At 61.0% G+C, this 20,191-nt stretch overlaps 3 protein-coding genes and 1 non-coding gene across 13 annotated transcripts; 3 read left to right on the forward strand and 1 right to left on the reverse strand.

Annotated features, from left to right (window-relative positions):
* Positions 1-571: 571 nt before the first annotated feature.
* TRNAS-GCU lies at positions 572-653 on the reverse strand. Its single transcript has one exon. It is a non-coding gene; the product is annotated as a tRNA-Ser (tRNA).
* Positions 654-1,135: 482 nt separating this feature from the next.
* B4GAT1 (beta-1,4-glucuronyltransferase 1) lies at positions 1,136-3,423 on the forward strand. Of its 2 annotated transcripts, XM_037838979.1 has the most exons (3): positions 1,136-2,092; positions 2,219-2,308; positions 2,536-3,423. In XM_037838979.1, exons 1-3 carry the CDS (start codon positions 1,253-1,255, stop codon positions 2,725-2,727), a joined length of 1,122 nt encoding a protein of 373 aa, XP_037694907.1. In that variant the 5' UTR covers positions 1,136-1,252; the 3' UTR covers positions 2,728-3,423. The 2 variants fall into 2 exon arrangements, with proteins under 2 accessions (XP_037694907.1, XP_037694906.1); XM_037838978.1 differs by having other exon boundaries at positions 1,136-2,308.
* Positions 3,424-3,553: 130 nt separating this feature from the next.
* Positions 3,554-11,005, forward strand: BRMS1 (BRMS1 transcriptional repressor and anoikis regulator). 4 transcript variants are annotated; one of them, XM_037838981.1, is made up of 11 exons: positions 3,554-3,805; positions 4,727-4,981; positions 6,730-6,872; positions 6,962-7,052; positions 7,217-7,344; positions 7,466-7,545; positions 7,628-7,724; positions 8,306-8,398; positions 9,518-9,582; positions 9,931-9,970; positions 10,405-11,005. In XM_037838981.1, the coding sequence occupies exons 3-11, from the start codon at positions 6,737-6,739 to the stop codon at positions 10,548-10,550; spliced, it is 876 nt and encodes a 291-aa protein (XP_037694909.1). In that variant the 5' UTR covers positions 3,554-3,805; positions 4,727-4,981; positions 6,730-6,736; the 3' UTR covers positions 10,551-11,005. The 4 variants fall into 4 exon arrangements, with proteins under 4 accessions (XP_037694909.1, XP_037694908.1, XP_037694911.1 ...); XM_037838980.1 differs by lacking the exon at positions 4,727-4,981; XM_037838983.1 differs by lacking the exon at positions 4,727-4,981 and having other exon boundaries at positions 10,433-11,005.
* Positions 11,006-11,121: 116 nt separating this feature from the next.
* On the forward strand, positions 11,122-17,533 carry RIN1 (Ras and Rab interactor 1). 6 transcript variants are annotated; one of them, XM_037838974.1, is made up of 11 exons: positions 11,122-11,629; positions 11,954-12,068; positions 12,215-12,395; positions 12,509-12,641; positions 12,721-12,793; positions 12,928-13,019; positions 13,177-13,917; positions 14,211-14,516; positions 14,754-14,885; positions 15,041-15,192; positions 15,471-17,533. In XM_037838974.1, exons 2-11 carry the CDS (start codon positions 11,983-11,985, stop codon positions 15,942-15,944), a joined length of 2,370 nt encoding a protein of 789 aa, XP_037694902.1. In that variant the 5' UTR covers positions 11,122-11,629; positions 11,954-11,982; the 3' UTR covers positions 15,945-17,533. The 6 variants fall into 6 exon arrangements, with proteins under 6 accessions (XP_037694902.1, XP_037694901.1, XP_037694899.1 ...); XM_037838973.1 differs by lacking the exon at positions 11,122-11,629 and having other exon boundaries at positions 11,650-12,068; positions 15,471-15,878; positions 16,860-17,533; XM_037838971.1 differs by lacking the exon at positions 11,122-11,629 and having other exon boundaries at positions 11,650-12,068.
* Positions 17,534-20,191: the final 2,658 nt, after the last annotated feature.

Below are 20,191 nucleotides of genomic sequence, written 5' to 3' on the forward strand. Positions count from 1 at the left end.
CTCTGGCTCAGGCAAAAAAGGCCAAGTATTTGTTATATAACTGATTTAGCAGTGGAGCAGCCTGTTCTCCCCACAGCTCTCAAGATTCCATGGGTCAATTAATCCACAAACACAAATTAAGCACCTGTTGTGTGCAGTGGCTGGTATGAGGTAATGTTCAAGGCCTTCTCCTTAAGTGTGTGTGTGTGTTTGGGGAGAAGTCGACAGAACAATGTACATGACCAAATACCCCCACCCAAATTCCACAACTTCATTTAGGGAGGGTGACTTCTCTAATTCTTGCAGAGAATGTACTGGTCCCTCTTGGCATTGGACAGAATCCTGATTCTGTTCTTTTAGGAGCCACGGACCTCCAGGGCCCTCTTTCTAGGTAAAAAGGAACACACGCCTTGGCTCCTCTGCCGGGGAAGTTCAGAGACCTGAGGTCCGATGAGGTCGGAGAGGCACCGCCGGCAAAGAGAGTGCCCAGGGTTAAGAGGAATCGCGTCCGCGCTCCAGGTTCTCTTCAATTTCGTGCTTCACACCCGCGGGCTCTAGAAAATTAACAGTTATTTACCTTGTAAAAGGAAGCCGACGAGGATGGGATTCGAACCCACGCGTGCAAAGCACAATGGATTAGCAGTCCATCGCCTTAACCACTCGGCCACCTCGTCCCACGTAAAACGTCTCTTTCCACATTCTCTTATCACTCACCTGCAACTTCCAGACACCACCTCCCACTCCACCCCACCCCCCCATACCCCACCCTACTCCCAAAGAAGGGTTCATAGGCCCTGGGAGAGGAAAACGGCGGAAAGAACGGGGGTTTTTGTTTTCCTTTCCGCCCGCAGCAGCCGGGAACCCAGGCAGTCCACCAAGCTGCAGCCGAGCTCTGCCACGGTTTCCTCTCACTGACTCCAGGAGACGGCGCCGGGGTTTCAGGACGCGTTTGGTCCAGGAGTTCCCGCACTGACGGCGGGGAGGAGGGCGTGATCCTGAGAAGCCGGCGGGCCGGGGCGGCCGGCGCCCTCGGGCAGGCTCGGCGTTTGCAAAGCGCGCGGCGCCGCGGCGGCTGCAGTAGCTCCTCCTCTCTCGCAGAGGGCGAGCTGGCGCGCCCCGGGGCCCGCGCGGGCGGGCGGGGCTGCGAAAGGGCTCGGCTCGCCTCGGCACGCCTCGGCTGCGCTCGGCAGGCTGCGGTAAATCCGGGCTTGCGGCGGCCGGCGGAGGTTGCGGCCCGGTGGTCCCTGCTGCGCGCCCGGAGCCCCCGAGAGCCATGCAGATGTCCTATGCCATTCGGTGCGCCTTCTACCAGCTGCTGCTGGCTGCGCTCATGCTGGTGGCGATGCTGCAGCTGCTCTACCTGTCGCTGCTGTCCCGGCTGCACGGGCAGGAGGAACAAGACCAATATTTCGAGTTCTTTCCCCCCTCCCCGCGGTCCGTAGACCAGGTCAAGGCGCAGCTCCGCGTCGCGCTGGCCTCCGGAGGCGTCCTGGACGCCAGCGGCGACTACCGCGTCTACAGGGGCCTGCTGAAGACCACCATGGACCCCAACGATGTGATTCTGGCCACGCACGCCAGTGTGGACAACCTGCTGCACCTGTCGGGCCTGCTGGAGCGCTGGGAGGGCCCGCTGTCGTTGTCCGTGTTCGCGGCCACCAAAGAGCAGGCGCAGCTGGCCACGGTGCTGGCCTACGCGCTGAGCAGTCACTGCCCCGACATGCGCGCCAGGGTGGCCATGCACCTCGTGTGCCCCTCGCGCTACGAGGCCGCCGTGCCTGACCCTCGGGAGCCGGGGGAGTTTGCCCTGCTGCGGTCCTGCCAGGAGGTCTTTGACAAGCTAGCTAGGGTGGCCCAGCCCGGGATCAATTATGCTCTGGGCACTAACATTTCCTACCCTAATAACTTGCTGAGGAATCTGGCTCGTGAGGGGGCCTACTATGCCCTGGTGATCGACGTGGACATGGTGCCCAGTGAGGGGCTGTGGAGAGGCCTGCGGGAACTGCTGGATCAGAGCAAGCAGTGGGCAGGCACAGCACTGGTGGTGCCTGCCTTCGAGATCCGCCGAGCCCGCCGCATGCCCACCAGCAAAACAGAGCTGGTGCAGCTCTACCAGGTGGGAGAGGTGCGGCCCTTCTATTATGGGGTGTGCAAGCCCTGCCAGGCGCCCACCAACTATTCCCGCTGGGTCAACCTGCCAGAGGAGAGCCTGCTGAGGCCTGCCTATGTGGTGCCCTGGCAGGATCCCTGGGAGCCATTCTATGTGGCCGGAGGCAAGGTGCCCACCTTCGACGAGCGTTTTCGGCAGTACGGCTTCAATCGGATCAGCCAGGTGCTCAAAAGGGGGAGGGCAGTGGAGATGGGGCAGCAGGATTGGTGGGGTTGGGGAGACGAGAGGTGTGGCCCTAGGGAGAAGGGAGGCGGCGAGGTAGGAGGGTCAGAAAGTGGTTGGATGATGTGGAAGATCAGGAAGTCTCCAGAGGCATGAGGAGCCTGAGTGTGGCTTTAGGGATATCAGTCTTGGCCCCAAACTTTGCTGACCTCTCTCTCCCCCCACAGGCCTGTGAGCTGCACGTGGCCGGGTTCGATTTCGAGGTGCTGAGTGAAGGTTTCCTGGTTCATAAGGGCTTCAAAGAAGCTTTGAAGTTCCATCCCCAAAAGGAGGCTGAAAATCAGCACAATAAGATCCTTTACCGCCAGTTCAAACAGGAGTTGAAGGCCAAGTACCCCAACTCCCCCCATCGCTGCTGAGCCCTTCCCTCCCCTAGTCTGAGACGTTGCAGCCTCCTGGCTCCTCAGGCCACCCCTTAGGCCTGACTGGGGTAAGAAATGTCACTCAACCTTACAGAGGTAGCTGTGGTGTTGGAACACTGGACCTGAATAGGGGGTGCTGGGATCAAGTCCTAGCCTTACCACTAACTAGCTGTGTGGCCTTGAGCAGATCCCATTACCTCTCTGAGCCTCGGGTTACGTTGTCTGCAAAAAGGGAGGTGAGAATACCTACCTCACAGAACTTTAGGGAGGCTCAGAGGAGACGCTACATGTGAAAACATTCTGTAAGCTTCGTACAAATGTGAAGTATTATTAATATTACAGTATTATTATTGTTATCACTATTGTTATTATTAACAACCTGAGGGGTGTGGGTGGGGAGGAGAGCGAGAAGTAGGAATGGGATAGAGCTGAGAAGTCCGAGACATGGGGACACTTAATGAAATGGGCTTTGGGGAAAGAAATCAGATGAAGGCACTGAATTTGATTCTTAGCTTTTGGACAGAAGCCCAAACTCCCTAAGTGTTCCAGGCCTCCGCCCTTGGGGGCTCCGGAGGAGGGAAGATCCGCAGCTTTTAGGAGCGGTAGTTTGGAGAGATCTATACCTTCGTATAGGCTGGTGCTGGGTATTTGCCTACCGATGACCATGTGTAAATAAATGAGTGTTCACACCCACAGCTGGCTCCGTTACTCTCCTGAGCTGGGAGGGGCCCCGGGTTCGCTGGGGAGGTGGCCGCGGACTGAGAGGTGCTGGCTGCGAAGCCAGGGAAACCACAAAGGCCTTTCTCGCCAGCGGAGAGCCAGTGCGAACCTTGGCCGGTTGCCATGGAAACCGGCCCGCGGTAACCCAGCGTGCCTCGTTCTGCAGCTGTCCAATTGTGAGCTCCCCGACGGGCGCCCCCCGATGACGCACACGGAAGCGCCGACAGGTCCCGCCTCCCAGGGAAGAGGAACCGGCGCAACGCTTCCGGGGGCCTGGCGGCGGCGGTCAATGCCGACAGTCCCGGGCGCCTCTAGGGGAGTCTCGGACGTGAGGCCGAAGGCCCCGCTCCCTGCGGTGCGTATCGCTCCCCTCCGCGCCGGGTTCGGCTTTTCCGGCCAGTCGGGCGGGACCGGCCCAATCTCCTACTTCCCGGCCGAAGCAGAGACTTAACCGGCCGGACGCGTGCGGGGCCGCGGGGCCAAGGCCGACCGCCGGGGAGCTCGCGTTTCTCCCGCCCGTACCGGCGCATCCTGTGGTGGGGCGGGGCGGGAGGCTCCCTGGGCGCTGCCGAGGGGTTGGCCTTTGCGAGGGTGGGGAGGGGCCTGCCTTCCAGGGGGTCTGCTCTCAAGGAGCTGATAGTCTGCAAAGATAAATTGCATGTGCACAGGCGCTTTACAGTTTTCTTTTCCAACCCTGTGCTTTCATCGCTCACCCCCTCGCTATCCGTAAACACTCAGTAGGAATCCCCTTTTTGCCCAAGGGATAAGAAGGGGAAATCATAACTTAATTTTGCTCATTCATAACCATAGAAAGGAGAGACACCCTACCGCGCACCTGCGGTCCGGAAGAGGTAGACTTACTCTGAGACTTGGGGAATAAATATATTTGACGGTGAGGATGAATTGTAAACAGAGGGAACTGCACGAACCGAAGCTTGGAGATGGGAAAGATGAGGCTGCTTTATAGAATCAAGTGGAGGTAGGCAAGGAAGTTTCCCTTTCGGCTAAGGTTTTCAGGTCCTGTTCAGATCATCGCTGAAATCATTGAACAGTTTTCAGGTCCTGTTCAGATCATCGCTGAAATCATTGAACAGTATGGCTAAACTCTGTCCTAGGCCAGGCATTTTACACAACTTTAATCAGTGTCTACAAAAGTTAACAGAACAATTTGGGTTTGTTGACACAAACATACTTCTTGATAGCCTGGAGCTATCGAGAAGTGAAAGCCAACCCGTTCCCCTCAAAAATCGGTTTTGTTTAATTCTCTTTCTGTCAGTTATCCATTCATCAGGTGAGATAGTTCTGTGCTAGGTGAATAAGCTGCACGTGCAGCCCCTGCCCTGGTGCGGCTCACAGACTGGGGAGACAGACATGAGAATTGGCAACAGAGGAGATGCAAGCAAGGAAGGCTTCCTGGAGGGAGTAGCATCGTGCCAATCTAAAGAACTTGCAGCGTCCAGAGAAGTTAGAAGAATGTCACAGTGAAATAGAAGCCCCCAGGAGGCAGTGAGATTATCTGCTGAGAAGACTGGTCAGTCCTCCTCCTACTTGATTTCCCAGCAGAATTTGCCACTGTTGTCAACCACTCCTCCCTTCTTGAAATTTTGTCTCCCTTTGACTTTGGGTTTCCCTCTCCTGCCTCTTGCTAATTTCCTTCTTCACTGCAGAGGTCTTCTCATCTGCCCCTTGGGCAATCCTGGGAGTTGCACATGGGTCTCTTCTCTACACAGTCTTTCTTGGTGGGTGCCCCCTCTCCCATGGCCTGAAAAACTTCCTGTATGCTGATGATCAAATCTCTGCAGTGCAGATTTCTCTCTGAGGCTTAGACCCATGTCTCCCCATCCCTGCCCCTCCCCTCATTGCTGGTTCTCTGCATGTGTTCCTCACTCTACCTGGAATGTTCTCTCCTTCCATCAGCTTAGCTCATCTGTTGGGCCGGTCATCCCTTGGAAGCCTGTACTGCTGCACCAAGCTCCAGGGCCCACTTAGATGCTGGTCTTCTCATCCCATAGTACTTGGGTGCTCCTCTGCCTCTCTCTCTCCCAGGAACTTGTAAGCTCCCTGAGGTCAAAGACTGGATTTGTCACAGTTGGGCCCCAGCACATGCCATAGTGACTGATAGTACCTAGCATAACTAGGTGCTCAGTAAAAATTCGATGAGTTACTGAAAGTAGGAATGCTTGTCAGTGTTCAATGTTGGTGAGAAGACAATTAAGATAAGCACTGAAAAATGTTGGCATTAGCCATCAGGAGGTAGGTTGTTGGTTAACTCAGTGGGATCAGTTTCAGCAGACAGGAATGGGTACAGAGAAACAGATGGGAAAAAATGGGAGGTGAGAAAGTAAGAACAGCTAGTGTACTGAAGGTCTTGAAAAACGTAGCTGTGACGTGGAAGACAGAGCGGTTATGTGGTACAAAGAGAGATTTTGTTTGTGTTTTTGCTTTTTCCCAATGGTGGAAAATACTGAACATGGCTACAGTTTCACGGGAGGGAGCTTGCCAATAGGGAGCTGTTGAAGGTACAGAAGAGAGGGGGACAGCGATAACATGAGGTCCCGGAGGAAACGAAAGAGGTGGGGTTTGTCCCAGAGCACAGTGAAAAGACAACTGTAGAAGGTTACCAGGAAGAGAAGAGGAGGGCGTTAGGGGCAGGAGGAACAGCAGGGCTGAGGGAGGACGTGCATGGGGAGTTTGAGGACTGGCCGGTAGACAGGTAGGGTGAGAGAGCTGGACAGGCAGCTCAAGTCCAGTCTGAAGGACCTTGAAAGCCCCAGTCAGAAGTTTGGGCCCAGTCCCATTGGCAATGGGGAGCTCTAGGGGTTTTTTTTGAAAGGGAAAGGGAACTTGTCAGAATCCCTGCTGTGTATTGTATCTAATCCTCATAAGCATCCCAGGAAGAACAACTTTGGATCCCTAGGGTCACACTTAACATTGTAACACGAGTGTTTTTCTACTCTGTGGTATCTACCCTTTTCAGGCTATTGCCTAGCTTACCCAGCCTTTCCCCAATGGCTGCACTGATCACCGCCATGCCCTTGGCCTTTCCGATCTTACAGATCATTGCCTTGGACGGTATTCCCAGGATTGGGATCACCAACAGTGCCCAAGAGCATGAGTGTATCAACAGCTTCTGAGCTTCTGGGAGATGTGCAAACAGGGCCGTGCACCCCCTCCCCGCCCACCAGGACTCCCCGACTGTCCTGTATGATTAAGAGTCAGGCCACTTTACTGCTCCAAGCTGTGGACAGTGGTAACTGATGGCTCCACTCCTTCCCCCAGAACCCAGATGCTGGTCCAGCCTCCAAGCAAAGACACAGAGGAGATGGAAGCAGAGGGCGATTCGGCCGCCGAGATGAATGGGGAAGAGGAAGAGAGTGAGGAGAGGAGTGGCAGCCAGACAGAGTCTGAGGAGGAGAGCTCTGGTGAGGCCCCCTCTCCCAAGCCCCACGCATGTCACCCTCCACCTCTGCTGCTCTTCAGAGCCCACCCCTGCCCAACCTCTTGTCCCCAGAGATGGATGATGAGGACTACGAACGGCGCCGCAGCGAGTGTGTCAACGAGATGCTGGACCTGGAGAAGCAGTTCTCAGAGCTAAAGGAGAAGTGAGTGTGGAGACCCCTGGCGCTGGGTCTTGGGTCCCCTGGGGTGAGGAGGCAGCAGGCTGGCACTGGGCCAGATGTCTGGAGTGGGTGCTCGGCATGTGTTTGCCCAAGAGTGGCAGACAAATGGGTATACGACTGCCTTTTTTTTCCTTCTTACCTCCCAGGCTGTTCAGGGAACGACTGAGTCAGCTGCGGTTGCGGCTGGAAGAAGTGGGGGCGGAGAAAGCCCCCGAGTACACAGAGCCTCTGGGGGGGCTGCAGCGGAGCCTCAAGATTCGTATTCAGGTGGCAGGTCTGTGGGCCGTCGTGTGCCCCTCCTCCCGGCTTTGCTTCACCCCGTGCTCCCATCCCTCCTCCTCCTCGGGCACCAAGGCCCTGGCCAAGTGGGGCCCCCTTTCTCCCTCCCTCTTCAGGGATCTACAAGGGCTTCTGCCTGGATGTGATCAGGAATAAGTACGAGTGTGAGCTGCAGGGAGCCAAACAGCACCTGGAGGTGAGGGAGCTGGGCGCAGGGTGGTGGGTGAGGCCTGAGGCTGCCTGGCCCCACCTGGCTGAGCCCCTCCTGCCTCTCCCAGAGCGAGAAGCTGCTGCTCTATGACACCCTGCTGGGGGAGCTGCAGGAGCGGATCCAGAGGCTGGAGGAGGACCGCCAGAGCCTGGACATCAGCTCCGGTGAGTGCCGCCCGGTGGCCCTGCCCAGCTCTGGGCCTCGGCCTGGGAGGGAGGTGATAGAGCCTGCTGCTTGGGGTCACTGTGAGGAGTGACTCACTGAGACTGGGCATGCAGAGGGCTCAGCCCCGTGCCTAGCATGAGGTGGGGGCCCAGGAACAGGGACCCTTGGCCCTCCTCTGCCCTGCTCTCGTACCGGAACAGGAGGTATTGGTTGGACACGCTGACAGTATGCTAACTACAGCCCCCCCATATCCCCCTTCATACTTCACATCAGTTGCTCTGCCGGTAGGCTTCTTGGGGGTGGAGGTGGGGGTTCCTGGGGAGGCAGGAATTGTGATCGTCCCTGTCTGCTGAACAAGTGAAGAAACCAAGGCTCACAGAAGTGCAGTGACCTCGCTCCAAGGGCTGCACAGTTGTGCAGTCAGGACCTGAACTCGACTTCCAGCCTCAAGCCCAGGCTTCCATGTACTGTCGTGGGTGGTGGTGATGGGGAAGGGAGAAGAGGGTGGGCTGGCCCCACTGGAGTGGGGGTGGCCTGTGAGGGCCAGCACCCATGATGGATCCTGGGTCTGGGGGCTCAGAGTGGTGGGACGACAAGCTGCATGCCAGGGGCAGCTCAAGGACCTGGGACTCCCTGCCGCCCAGCAAGCGGAAGAAAGCACCTCTCGTCTCTGGTATCCTTCCACCAAGGTGGCCTGAGGCTGGGCCGGGGACCAGGGTCAGCACCAGACCTGGGGGCAGGGGGATGGGGGAGACACGGAAGGCAGGGTCAGACCAGACACATTCATGGTCATTTGGTGCCATGTGACCAAGTGCCAGCAAACCCAGCCGTGAGGAATTTATTACGGAGCCCCAGGTCTTTCCTGGGTTTTGTGGATCATAGGGAAATAGAAGCGTCAGTTCAGTGACTCCCCACAACCTCTGGGTGAGGTCTGGCCTCTGGGCCCTTCTGGCTTTCCCATGATTTCTCCCAGGCCACACAGTCGTCCCCAAGCTTGTTCCAGGCTCTCCCACCTTTGTGCCTTTGCTTGTGTTCCACCCGGCGGCAGCACCTTTGCAGCCATCCCTGCCTGTTCTGAGCTGATCTCAAATGTCACCTCCTCCATGAGGCCCCCTGGGCTGCCCACCTCCCATATGGGAGCAGCTGCCTCTGCCCTGTGTAAGGCCTGAACCCCTCTAGTTCAGGGCCTACCCTGTCTTCACCCCTGCGACTCTCCCGGCATATCCCAGCAGAACTGGATTGAATTGAATCCTCATGCTGTCTCTGAGGGCATTTCCGAAGGGCCAGATTCCCAAGTCCTGTCACCTTAGTGACAGGCAGGGAGCAAACAGAGGCAGGAATGGGCCCCAAGGATGTCAGGTGTAGAGCACAGGTGAGCACGGGGGTGGGCAGAACGGACGATCCCCGGGGGGAAACGTGACACCCAGGGATGGGAGACCCCTGCTTCTGTACTTGGTGGGGAAAAGGGTCAGGAGACGGAACAGTTCCCGCTGCAGGGAAGGGAGGGACTAGAAGGAGCAAGGTCCCTGGGGGAGGTGCACCTCAACGCCGCCCTTGAGACCAGATGGTGAGGCTGAGCGGAGGGGCGGTAGGGGTGGGACTTGCCCCCTCCTTGCTCTTGGGGAGGTCGGCTATGAGGTCCTTGTCAGGCCCGGGGGGGTGTCGTGGTGGGGGGTGAGGCCCGAGTGTGAACCCAGCTTCTCACCTGCCGGTCCCACACTGCCCACTGCCCTGCCTTTCTCAAGTGTTGGGTGGGAGGCCAGGCCCCCTGCTTCCTTGACTCCTGTCACAGGCCCTTACATCGTGTATATGCTGCAGGAAATCGACATCTTGGAGGACTGGACCGCTATCAAAAAGGTGGGGTCCCTGCTCGCCTCGCCCCACCTTCCCCCCAGGTCCCCTGGCATCCTCAGCAGACACAAGTTCTCCTTTGGCCTGAGGCTGCCCTGTTAGTCTTCCAGCCCCTTCCTTGTTCCTGTGCAGATTCTGATGGGGAGGGGGACAGGGAGGGAGCGGGCGTGGGCGGGAGGGGGGCTGGGCTGGCCGGGTCTCTGATGACAGTAGGGCTTTGCCCCCCACCCTGCTCAGAGCAGAGCTGACCCAGCAGCCCCCCACCCCCATAAAGGTTGATATAGGGGTGGGACGTGGGGTTCTGGCCAAGCTGGAGGCAGACTCTCAGGGGGGCTTTTCTTCTCACCCACCCAGGCTAGGGCAGCTGTGTCCCCTCAGAAGAGAAAATCGGATGGTAAGAACCATGGACGTTACACTACCTCCCACCCTCCTGTCCCCTCACTGTCACCTCCCCCAACCCCACCTCTAGGACAGGATCCTGGAGAGAGGCAGTAGCCCTGTCAGAATAGTGCCCCAAGAGAGGAAGGGTGGTCTAGACTTGGGAGTTGAGGTCTAGACTTGGGAGTTGAGGGAGCATTTGGGCAGCAGGAACCCCCGGGTGGGAAGTGGGGAAGCCCCAGCGAGGTTTGCTCAGGGTGGGCCTGAGTGCCAAGCCCACACTGCCTGGCCCAAGGGTGCTGGGGAGAGCTCCTGGGCTGAGGGCTGAATTCAGGGGGTTCAGGGGGTTGGCGCAGCTCAGGCTGGGGCACCGTCCCAGAGCTGTGGCCACATCCCAACCCCACGTGTGAAGTGGCCCTCCCTCTCGGTTCTGCGTCCTCTCACCTGCAGTGACGTTCCCCTTCCCACCTAACCCCAGGACCGTGATTCCGCTATTCATCACCAAGGGTTCCCTCAGCGTGGCTGGCACCAAACCCGACATTCACGTCCTCCTGCTACAGAAGGGTGGGCTGGCGAGCCCTGTGGGGTCCACCTGACAGCCCAGCCAGCCCTGCAGTGTGGCTGCTGGGGCCTCACCTCCAGTGGTCACTGGTCAGGACTCTTCCTCCATCCCTCCCCAGGGGTCTGCATGGCTGTAGACCTGGAGCTGACCTGGGCAGAGAAGCCGTCGTCCCTGTCCCCGACTGGCCCATTGTCTCCCCTTCCCAAAGATCAGCCGCCTCCGTGCCCTCCCTGACCAAATCCTTGCCTCATTTTAAGCCAAAGCAACATCTCCTTCCTGCTGACCTTGGACCCCGATTCCCCAGCCCCTGAGCCAGGGAGCTAAGCCCCACTGCGTGGGAACTCTGATTCATTACTTATAAGTGGGGGGCCCTGTCTGATCTGGCTGGGGCTGGAAGTGAAAAGCCAGGCTCCCCAGGCTTTCTCAGGGCGTCTCTTGTCTGCCTCCCGGGTGGCGGGGATTGAAATTAAAACCTCTCCTGGGACTCTGTCCTGGCCTGTGTGTGTCTGATTCACCTCGCAAGGGGATCGGGGCTCCCGTGGGGGACGCCTGGGACAGGCAGACTCTCCTGAGGTCCCTGGGAGCCTGCCACCTCTGACCTGGGGCACAGACTGGGGAGGGGGAGGGTGCCCTCTCCCACCCGAAGGTTTGAGGCTGGGCCCTGGGCGCCCTGGGGCTTCTCGGCAGAGTCTGAAGCAACATGTGGCCCAGGCAGGGCATGTGGCCTCCGGCAGGGAAGGGGACGGGCGCTCAGGGCTCAGGGGCTGGGTCGTGCCTGCACCTGCCCGGTTGCTTGGCAGATGGGCGAGGCAGGCTGGCAGGGCCTGTGCGTGGGAGGCAGCCGGCAGCAGCGCCGCGTGCTGACGACCTCACAGCCAGACTCCCCCCTGTTTAGCGCTGAGTGCTAGAACCACCCCCAGCACCTCAGTTAGGCAAAGGGGTTCGTTTCCATGGAGACACGGCATCTTTTCTCCATGGCAACCTGAAATCCCGAAGTCCAGGTTAGGCTCAGGGATGAGTCATCTGCGTCCAATAGGGGGCGCCCGCCCACAAGGCTGACCCCGGGGCCTCGGAAAACGGAGCAGTTGACCACAGACTTCAAGGTGCTCCGAGGTGAGGCCGGCCCCGCCGAACCCCTTCCCGCCAGCCCTGTTAACTCCTTCCTGCCCGTGGGCGTGGCTTGAGGCCAGGGAGGCCGAGGGAAGCACTGGGTGATGGTGGCACCCTCAGAGCCGGTGCCCTCGCTGAGGGGCTGGCATGGACGGGATCCCGGCCCCTTGAGGCTGTGCCCAGAACGGGGGAAGCAGGCAGGGCCCAGGCAGAGAGGCCACGCAAGAGTTAACTGGCGGGGTGTGACGGCGCCCCGCCCTCAGGAAGTGTTACTCACCGCCGGGAATGTGAGTGTCCTCGCCTTGGGGGCTGGATTCTCTTCCCCAGTCCCAGGAGAGGCACAGGCGCTCCCAGGCATGGACACCCCCGGGGAGCCGGGAGCAGGCCCCATCGGAGCCCCCAGCCTGTCCAGCTTTGCCCCTGGGCACCTGGAGAGAGAAAAGTTAGTGAAGTCGGAAGGGCAGCAGGTGGGATGGGGCGGGCGGGCGAGGGACGGTCTGCCTGGGACAGAGAAGGGCTTGGGCAGGGAGGGATGGGTGAGGGTCCCAGCCCCCGGCCCCCTGCCCAGGTCTGGCCGCCTGTCCACAGGCCAGCCCAGGACCTGTTGTACGACATGCCCGGTTCTGGCGGAGGACAGGCGGGGGAGCCGCGGCGGCCCGGGCGGGCCGTGAGCCTGCGGGAGCGCCTGCTGCTCACCCGGCCCGTGTGGCTGCAGCTACGGGCCAACGCCGCGGCCGCGCTCCACGTGCTGCGGACCCAGCCCCCAGGGGTGAGTCTTGCCCCCATCCCCGGGGCCTGGCCAGCGGAGGGCAGGAGGAGAGAGGCCGGGAACCGGGGTCCAGAGCTGCACCTCCCCACCCCCCAACTCTCGTTCACCCGCAGACGTTCCTGGTGCGGAAATCTAACACCCGCCAGTGCCAGACCCTGTGCGTGCGGCTGCCCGAGGCCAGCGGCCCGTCCTTCGTCTCCAGCCACTACATCCTGGAGAGCTCTGGGGGTGACAGAGGCTGGCATGGTGGGAAGGGGCTGTAAGGGGCCAGCGTGGGCCAGCCGGGATTTGCCCAGACAATGTCCCCACTTCCCATGTCTCCCAGGTGTCTCCTTGGAGGGCTCGGAGCTCATGTTCCCGGACCTGGTCCAGCTCATCTGCGGCTACTGCCACACCCAGTGAGTCTGTCCATGAGGCCCTGCTCCCTGGGACACCCCATCCTCCCCCACCCTGCCGGCCCTCCCAGCGCTCGCACCCCCCTTGGCCCCAAGGATCCCTCACTCTGAACTTTCTGCTCCCTTCTTGGTCCCAGGGACATCCTCCTTCTCCCACTCCAGCTCCCCAGGGCCATCCGCCAGGCAGCCACTCACAAGGAGCTGGAGGCCATCTCCCATCTGGGCATCGGTAAGGGCCCCCTGCCAGCCCCGGCACAGACAGATAAGCCGAGGCCAAGAGGGGAAGGGACGGCATGCAGCCACCCACCCGGAAGTCGGGCCTCCCCCTGGGTCAGGCGCCTGCCCTCCCCAGTTCCCGAGTCCCCCACCTGGTTTCTCTCCCCTAGAGTTCTGGAGCTCTCCGCTCAATGCCAAGGCTCCGCAGGGCCCACCCGAAGGCCCCCTGCTGCCCCGGCTGAAGCCCCGGTCCCCTCAAGAGCTGGACCAGGGCACCGGCGCGGCCCTGTGCTTCTTCAACCCCCTGTTCCCAGGGGACCTGGGCCCCACGAAGCGTGAGAAATTCAAGAGGAGCTTCAAAGTGCGCGTGTCCACAGAGACCTCCAGCCCCCTGTCCCCACCAGCCGGGCCGCCTCCCCCGGTCCCGGTGCTGCCCAAGGCAGCCCCCGAGCAGACGGAAAGGCTGCCCCCTCACCAGCTGCTGCGCAGGGAGAGCTCGGTGGGGTACCGCGTGCCCTTGGGCGCTGGCCCCAGCCTGCCGCCCCTGCCCTCCCTCCAGGAGGTGGACTGCGGCTCCCCCAGCAGCTCAGAGGAGGAGGGGGCGGCGCTGGGGTCCCGGCGGAGCCCGGTGACCTCCCCACGCCTGGGCCGCCGCCGGCCCCTGCTCCGGTCCATGAGCGCTGCCGTCTGCTCACTGCTGGCACCTGAGCGGCAGGTGGGTCGGGCAGCTGTGGCGCTGGTGCAGGACAGACACACAGCCGTGGGCCAGCTGGTGCAGGACCTGCTAACCCAGGTGCGAGCCAGCCCCGAGCCCCGGGAGCTGCAGGCCATCCGCGAGGCGCTGAGCCAGGCCCGGGCCATGCTGAGTGCTGAGCTGGGCCCCGAGAAGCTGCTGCCGCCGGAGAGGCTGGGTAAGCCCCAGCTCCGCATCCTGCCCTGCCTCGCCGCCATTCCAGCCATGCCCCACTTCGACTCCCTCCTCTCTGCAGTTCCAGCCTTCCTGATCCTGTCCTGTTGCTTTACAAACCCACCTAGGCTCGGCACTGTTCAGGTGGATCCTGTCCACCCTTCTCCCTCCTCTCCCATCCCACCAAGATTCCTCCTCCTCAAGATTCCGCCCCCTCCCCAGTCCTGGCCCTTCTCCCAGGACTGTCCCCCATCCCCGGCCCTGAGCCCTGAGCCCTGCCTGGCTCTCCTCCCTCAGAGCACATTCTGGAGAAGTCCCTGCACCGCTCCGTGCTCAAGCCCCTCCGGCCCCTCCTGGCAGCCCGCCTGCGGTGCCGGCTCTCCGCCAACGGCTCCCTGGGCCGCCTCGCCGAGGGCCTCCGCCTGGCCCGGGCCCAGGGCCCCGGGGCCTTCGGGTGCCGCCTGAGCCCGCCCTCCCCGGTGGAGATGGAGCAGGTGCGCCAGAAGCTGCTGCAGCTGCTCCGCGCCTACTCGCCGAGCGCCCAGGTCAAGCGGCTCCTGCAGGCCTGCAAGCTGCTCTACACAGCCCTGAGGACCCACGTGGGTACGACCCCTGCCCCCCTGGGCCCCCCGGCGGAGTCAGAGGCAGACACCTCAGAGAGAGACACCCAGGACCCTGGGACGGCCCAGCAGGGGAGAATCAGTCCAACCCTCCATCTCACAGATGGTGAAACTGAGGCCCAGATGGTAGAGCAGCCCCTCCGCAGCCTAAGACAAGCGGGGGCCCTGACCCTGAGGCCTAGGGGAGCCTGAAGCCACCTCCCCCACCATGTCCCCACAGGGGAAGGTGCAGGTGCCGACGAGTTCCTGCCACTACTGAGCCTGGTCTTGGCCCAGTGTGACCTTCCAGAGCTGCTCCTGGAGGCCGAGTACATGTCCGAGCTGCTGGAGCCCACCCTGCTCACCGGAGAGGGTGAGGGGCCCCCCAGCCCCCCATGGCCTCCCTGTCTGGGTGGGACTGGGGTACCTTAGCTGCTCCCTGGGTCCTGGGTAAGCAGGGAAGGGGGAGAGGGAGGTCGTCCCACCCACCCCCCAGCCTGACCCACACTCTTTCCCCTGGTGTCCCAGGCGGCTACTATCTGACCAGCCTCTCGGCCAGCCTGGCCCTGCTGAGTGGTCTGAGCCAGGCCCATGCTGTCCCTCTCAGCCCCTCCCAGGAGCTGCAGCGCTCCCTCAGCCTCTGGGAGCAGCGCCGCCTGCCAGCCACCCACAGCTGCCAGGTAACAGCCCCCCATCACGTTCACTCCAAATTGCCCAGGCCCCGGGTTGCTCCGGCATCATCCGGTCCAGGCTCTTCCTTTTCCCAGAAAGACCCAGCAAGGGGAGACAGTCCCATCCAGAACCTATAGCAAGGCCACCCTTTCTTGGGAGGGTCCCCCACCTGATGTACGCCCCACCACCGTCCCTGCACAGCTGTACTGGGGGCATAGATTTTGGAGCCAGATATACCAGCAGGGTTGAGTTTTTGCATCTTGTTTCTGCATCTCCTCCTGCATAGCACCTCCTCCGAGTAGCCTATCAGGACCCCAGCAGTGGCTGTACCTCCAAGACCCTGGCTGTACCCCCGGAAGCCTCCATCGCCACTCTCACCCACCTCTGTGCCTCCAAGTTCCGAGTGACCCAGCCCGATACCTTTAGTCTCTTCTTGTACAAGGAGCAGGGCTACCACCGCCTGCCCCCTGGAGCCCTGGCCCACAAGCTTCCCCCAGCCGGCTACCTTGTCTACCACCGGGCAGAGCGGCCGGAGACCCCAGGGGCCTCACCGGAGGAGGGCAGTGGGGGACCAGGAGAAGGGAGCAGGGAGCTGGAGAAAGAAGACCAAGGAGATGAAGTTGCCGGGGTCAAAGCCAACCCCAAGGACAAGGAGGGAGAGGCTGGGGTGACTGCTGAGGGGGACGAGCCTCAGGCAAGGAGAGGCCCTGCTCAGGCAGGGGAGCCAGAGGCTGAGGGGAGCCAGGAGGCAGAGGAGTAGCTGGGAGGTGGAGGAGTAGCTGGGGGGCAGAGGAGTAGCTGGGAGTGGCTGGAAGCACCCAAAGGGCAGGAGCCTCTCAGAGCCCACTGGGAAGGCCCTTCAGAGCCGTCAGTCCCCCCAGCCCAGGCCACAGCCTCCTTGGTCCCCACCTGGGCCCTCTCTTCTGCTACTGTCTGTTACTGAGCCCCATGAGCCAGCTGCTGGGGAGCTCCTGGGCTGGCCACATCTGGGGGATTGGAGTAAAGTGGAGGGGGGTTGCAGGTCCCCAGACCAAGTGCCCAGAGCCTCTTGGCTCCTGTCCTCCCCCTACTGGAGGCCAGCCAGCCTGTAGTGGTGAGTGTCCCCAAATGGGTCAAATCCAACTTGGTCCAGCCCCCTCTGCATCTCCCCCCATGGGGCCAAGGCAGGGCAACTGCCCCCTCCCAGGTGTCAGGATGAGGCAGGGAGGCAGGGGCAATGGCCGGACCACCTGGAGGAGCTGCACCTGCAAGCCAGCGTCCTCACCTATAAAGTGGGGCGGGGGGGGGGGTGCTCTTGCTGCCCCACCTGCCTCCCACAAGTGCTCCGGGTCAGAAGGATGAGTTTGCTGCAAAGCAGAGCTGGGACGAGGGAGAAAGGGAGGGAAGGAGGTGGGGCGTTAGCAGCCCCTCCCACTCTTAGCTCGCTTGCTTCCGGGAGTGCAGGCTCTGCCTTCCAGAAGGCTCTCCCTCCATGATGGGGTAGACCAGTTGGACGTCAGGACCCAGAGGAGAAGGCTCATAAGTCCTCCCGGTCACTCTGGCAGCCCTTGGAACTGGACGCGCGGGAGATCCCATCCAGCTTCTGAGTCGGGGGTTGGGGGTAGGGGTGGCGGATCTTAGGAACCTGTTTCTCTGCCCTTAACTCTTTGGGCCCTTACAAAAGCTTTACCGGCAGGCAGGGCATGGCTGACGGCCCCACTGAGGTTCAGAAAAGGAGAGCGACTCCCCAGATGTCACACAGCAGTCCACCACCACCCAATCCAGGGCCCTCGATTCTAAGCCATGGACAAATGAACCCTCAAGGCCGACACCACCCCAAAAGGAGACCCGGAACAGATGGCAAATCCGAGCAAAGAAAAATGCCAACCACGAGGGGGAGCACGTGGCCCAGGAAGCTGCCGTGGCATCGGGGGTCTGGGCCTTCTGCTCTGGTGACCACTGTGCAATCGGGGGTCAGCCCAGGAGCTGAGGCTGCTGACCCTCGAGCTCCGCGGAGACGGGGGCCTGGGTGAGGCCAGTCTCATGGGGACCCTTCAGTCTCAGGCAAGGAGCAAAAAGGGAGATCCACGCATACATCAGACAGAGGGTGACAACCCCAAGGCAGAAAAGGCAGAGGTCACGACGTCGGCTCTCAGAGGATCCAGAAACAGCCCAGGGGCCGGGGCCTTCCTGCGGCTGGATGAGGGGTTCCCAAATGTCTCATCAGCTCCTCCCACCCAAGCTTCTCGCTGGTAGAGAATCTCCCCTTCTTCCTTTTGTATGTTCCCCGTCCCTATCCCCCCACCCCCACCCCAGTGCCTTGTACAGTGCTGGGCGCTCCATAGGCACTTAATAAATGTTGTCCTGTGATTGGAGTTTGGTAAGCGGGAGGGAGGGAACCTGGAAGGATAAGGGAGGGCTGGCTTCTGGGAACCAAACAGGATGTATCAAGGCCTTGCAGGGGATGCTCGGAGAACCCAAGGGGCAGGATGTGGAGCTGGTCCCTTGGAGCTGGGCAGCTGGGCAGGGCAGGGCATGGAGCCTACGCAAAGCCAAATCCTGGCCCTGGGAATTCAGCAGTAGCTCATCGAGGATGAACAGCCCCTGCCCACTGCCCCGGCCTTTCGGTTTATCTTCTTAAGATCCTGATTAGCCAGGGATCCAGGCCAAGTAACTGCAGCCTGACCCAGGCCAGTCTGATGAGGAAATCGAGGCTTGCTCAGGGAAAGCAGCTTGTTACGGGGCAAAGGGCTCCTCCAGGCTCTGTGGCCTTCGGATTCTGCATGCTCCATTTAGGACTCACTCATCTGCTCAGCAAGCATCGAGTGCCCATAGCCCCAGCCAGATGGAAGCAGGTCACTGTGTGATCCCGGGCAGTAATTACTGGGTTTCTGCCCCCGCCCCCACCTTTGTCCTCATGGAAGAGGAAGCCAAGGTTCTGGGGGGTGGCGTGCCTGGTCCGGCGTCTGCCGTCGAGGGGCAGGACCGGAGCCCTGACGACAGGCTCCTCTGAGGAGCAGCCGAGTCATTTCCCTGCTTGGAAACGCTGCACTTACCATCTGCAGTCGCCATGGGTCTGTGTGAGTGTGCTTATCGTCTGTCCCCCCTCCTAGAAAGCCAGCGCCAAGTTGGCCGCATCCCTGGCAGGGTCTCAGGGCCCAGAACAATGCCTGGCCCGGAACTGGCACTTAGGGAAGTATACGTGAAATCATCTATTCGGGAAGACTCAGCCCAAGTTTCCTCCGGGTTCCCAGACTGCAGAGTGGTGCGTTCTCCATCATTGCCGTCAGGGGGCGAGCGTGCCCCATTCCCAGCCACGTATGGTGTCCCCTTCTCCGTGGAGGCCTCCAAGGGGACCCAAGGGATGTAACAGACCCACACCCAGCCGGGGGGGGGGGGGTAAATTTCTACCCACCAGGCTCAGGAAAGGAGTTTCAGTCCTGCCCCGCGCCAGGTTCTGTGGGGTGGCCTGAGAGGGGACCCTGGAAGGAACAGTGAGGAAGAGCAGTCACCACGGGGGTCCAGAACATGAGAACACTTCTGGGGGACACACGCCATCACCCCTGCAACGTGTAGCCCCTCCACCCAGCACCCTGATCCACTTCTCACCCAGCATTTACAGCCGGCCATGCCACACAGCCCACACTCATTCCCGTAAGTGAACACACGGCCTCCCTGGCCCTAATCAGGTCACAGATGGCGACTCTCAGGCACCCCAACAATGGCAAGCACACCCTGACACTGTTAGCTGCACATCCCCTGTGGGAGGGGACCCAGGGACACGTGTGCTCCTCCTCCAAGTCACACCGTGACACAGGCAGACACCCACTCAGACATCCCCTGACATGCTGCTCAGACATTTCAACAGCCTCCCTCTCAGCTCAGAGCGGCTCCCCGACACAGGCGGTGACACATGGTGACCTGCTGCACCGGGGCTCCCTGACACTTACACCCACCCGTGCAGGACAGCCACCGACACACCCAGATCCCCCTCAGACCCGGCCACATCCACTCTCCAAGACACGGTCCACAGGGGTCCCCTTCCCACTGTGAACATGCACAGGAAGAGCCAACACAGACACACAGACACACACACACAGACACACACACACAGACACACACACACACACAGACACACACACACACACAGGGACACACACACAGGGACACACATCATTTTTGTACTTTTGAACATGCAGAAGATCTTCAAGCCCCCCTCTGACTAATCTTGGTCCCAGCCCTGGCCTACCCACCCCCACTCACCCACCCCATCCTGTGGTAGTGCCTGGTGGGGGACTGCGTGTTGCTAAAAAGACCCCCAAGATGGGGGAGTAGCGACCCCAATGGCCAGGCAGCTGCAGGCAGCGCTGGGCGGGGCGGCCTGAGCTCATCAGATTCCAGCAGGAGTGATTCACGGGAGGCGCCTGGGGACGGTCTGGAAAGGGGACACTGGCCCAGGGGCTGGGGCTTTGGGGCCCGGGTGGGCTTTGGGCCAGTGGGTCCTGAGTCCAGAGTAAGTTTCAGGGCTGGGAGAAGGACTTCGGGGGATGGTGGGGTAGGGGACTGAACCTGAAGGGGTGACTTTGGGACCCGGATCTGGGAGGGGCCCCTGGACTCAGAGCTGAGCCCCAGTATGAGACAATCGGCCCTGCCTGGCCATCCCACCCGGGGGCCAGGCCCCTGACCCCACACCTCTCTGGCCCCAGCAGCTGGTGTCTCTGGAAGGGGTTAGGCCAAGGGTGGGGGGCAGGGGTGGGGTGACCTTCACAGCCCATCTTGGTCCCTCGGGGGCCTCAGGCAGGCAACCAGAGTGAACTCCAGGGGCCTGAGGGGCTGGGCCAGTCCAGTTGGGGCTGCCAGGGTTACAGACCCGCGCGGCCCTGCCAGGCAAAGCTTCTGCCAGAGCACAAGAGCGCACGGCTGTCCCGACACCAGGGATGTTTTCCTGCTGAGATCGAGCTCTCTGCTCCTGTCACCCCAGGGCCCCCTGCCTCCCAGACCAGGCTGATACTCAGAGGAGGTAGGAGT

Source organism: Choloepus didactylus, chromosome 6 (assembly GCF_015220235.1).
Source record: "Choloepus didactylus isolate mChoDid1 chromosome 6, mChoDid1.pri, whole genome shotgun sequence".
Classification (NCBI taxonomy): Eukaryota; Metazoa; Chordata; class Mammalia; order Pilosa; family Megalonychidae; genus Choloepus; species Choloepus didactylus.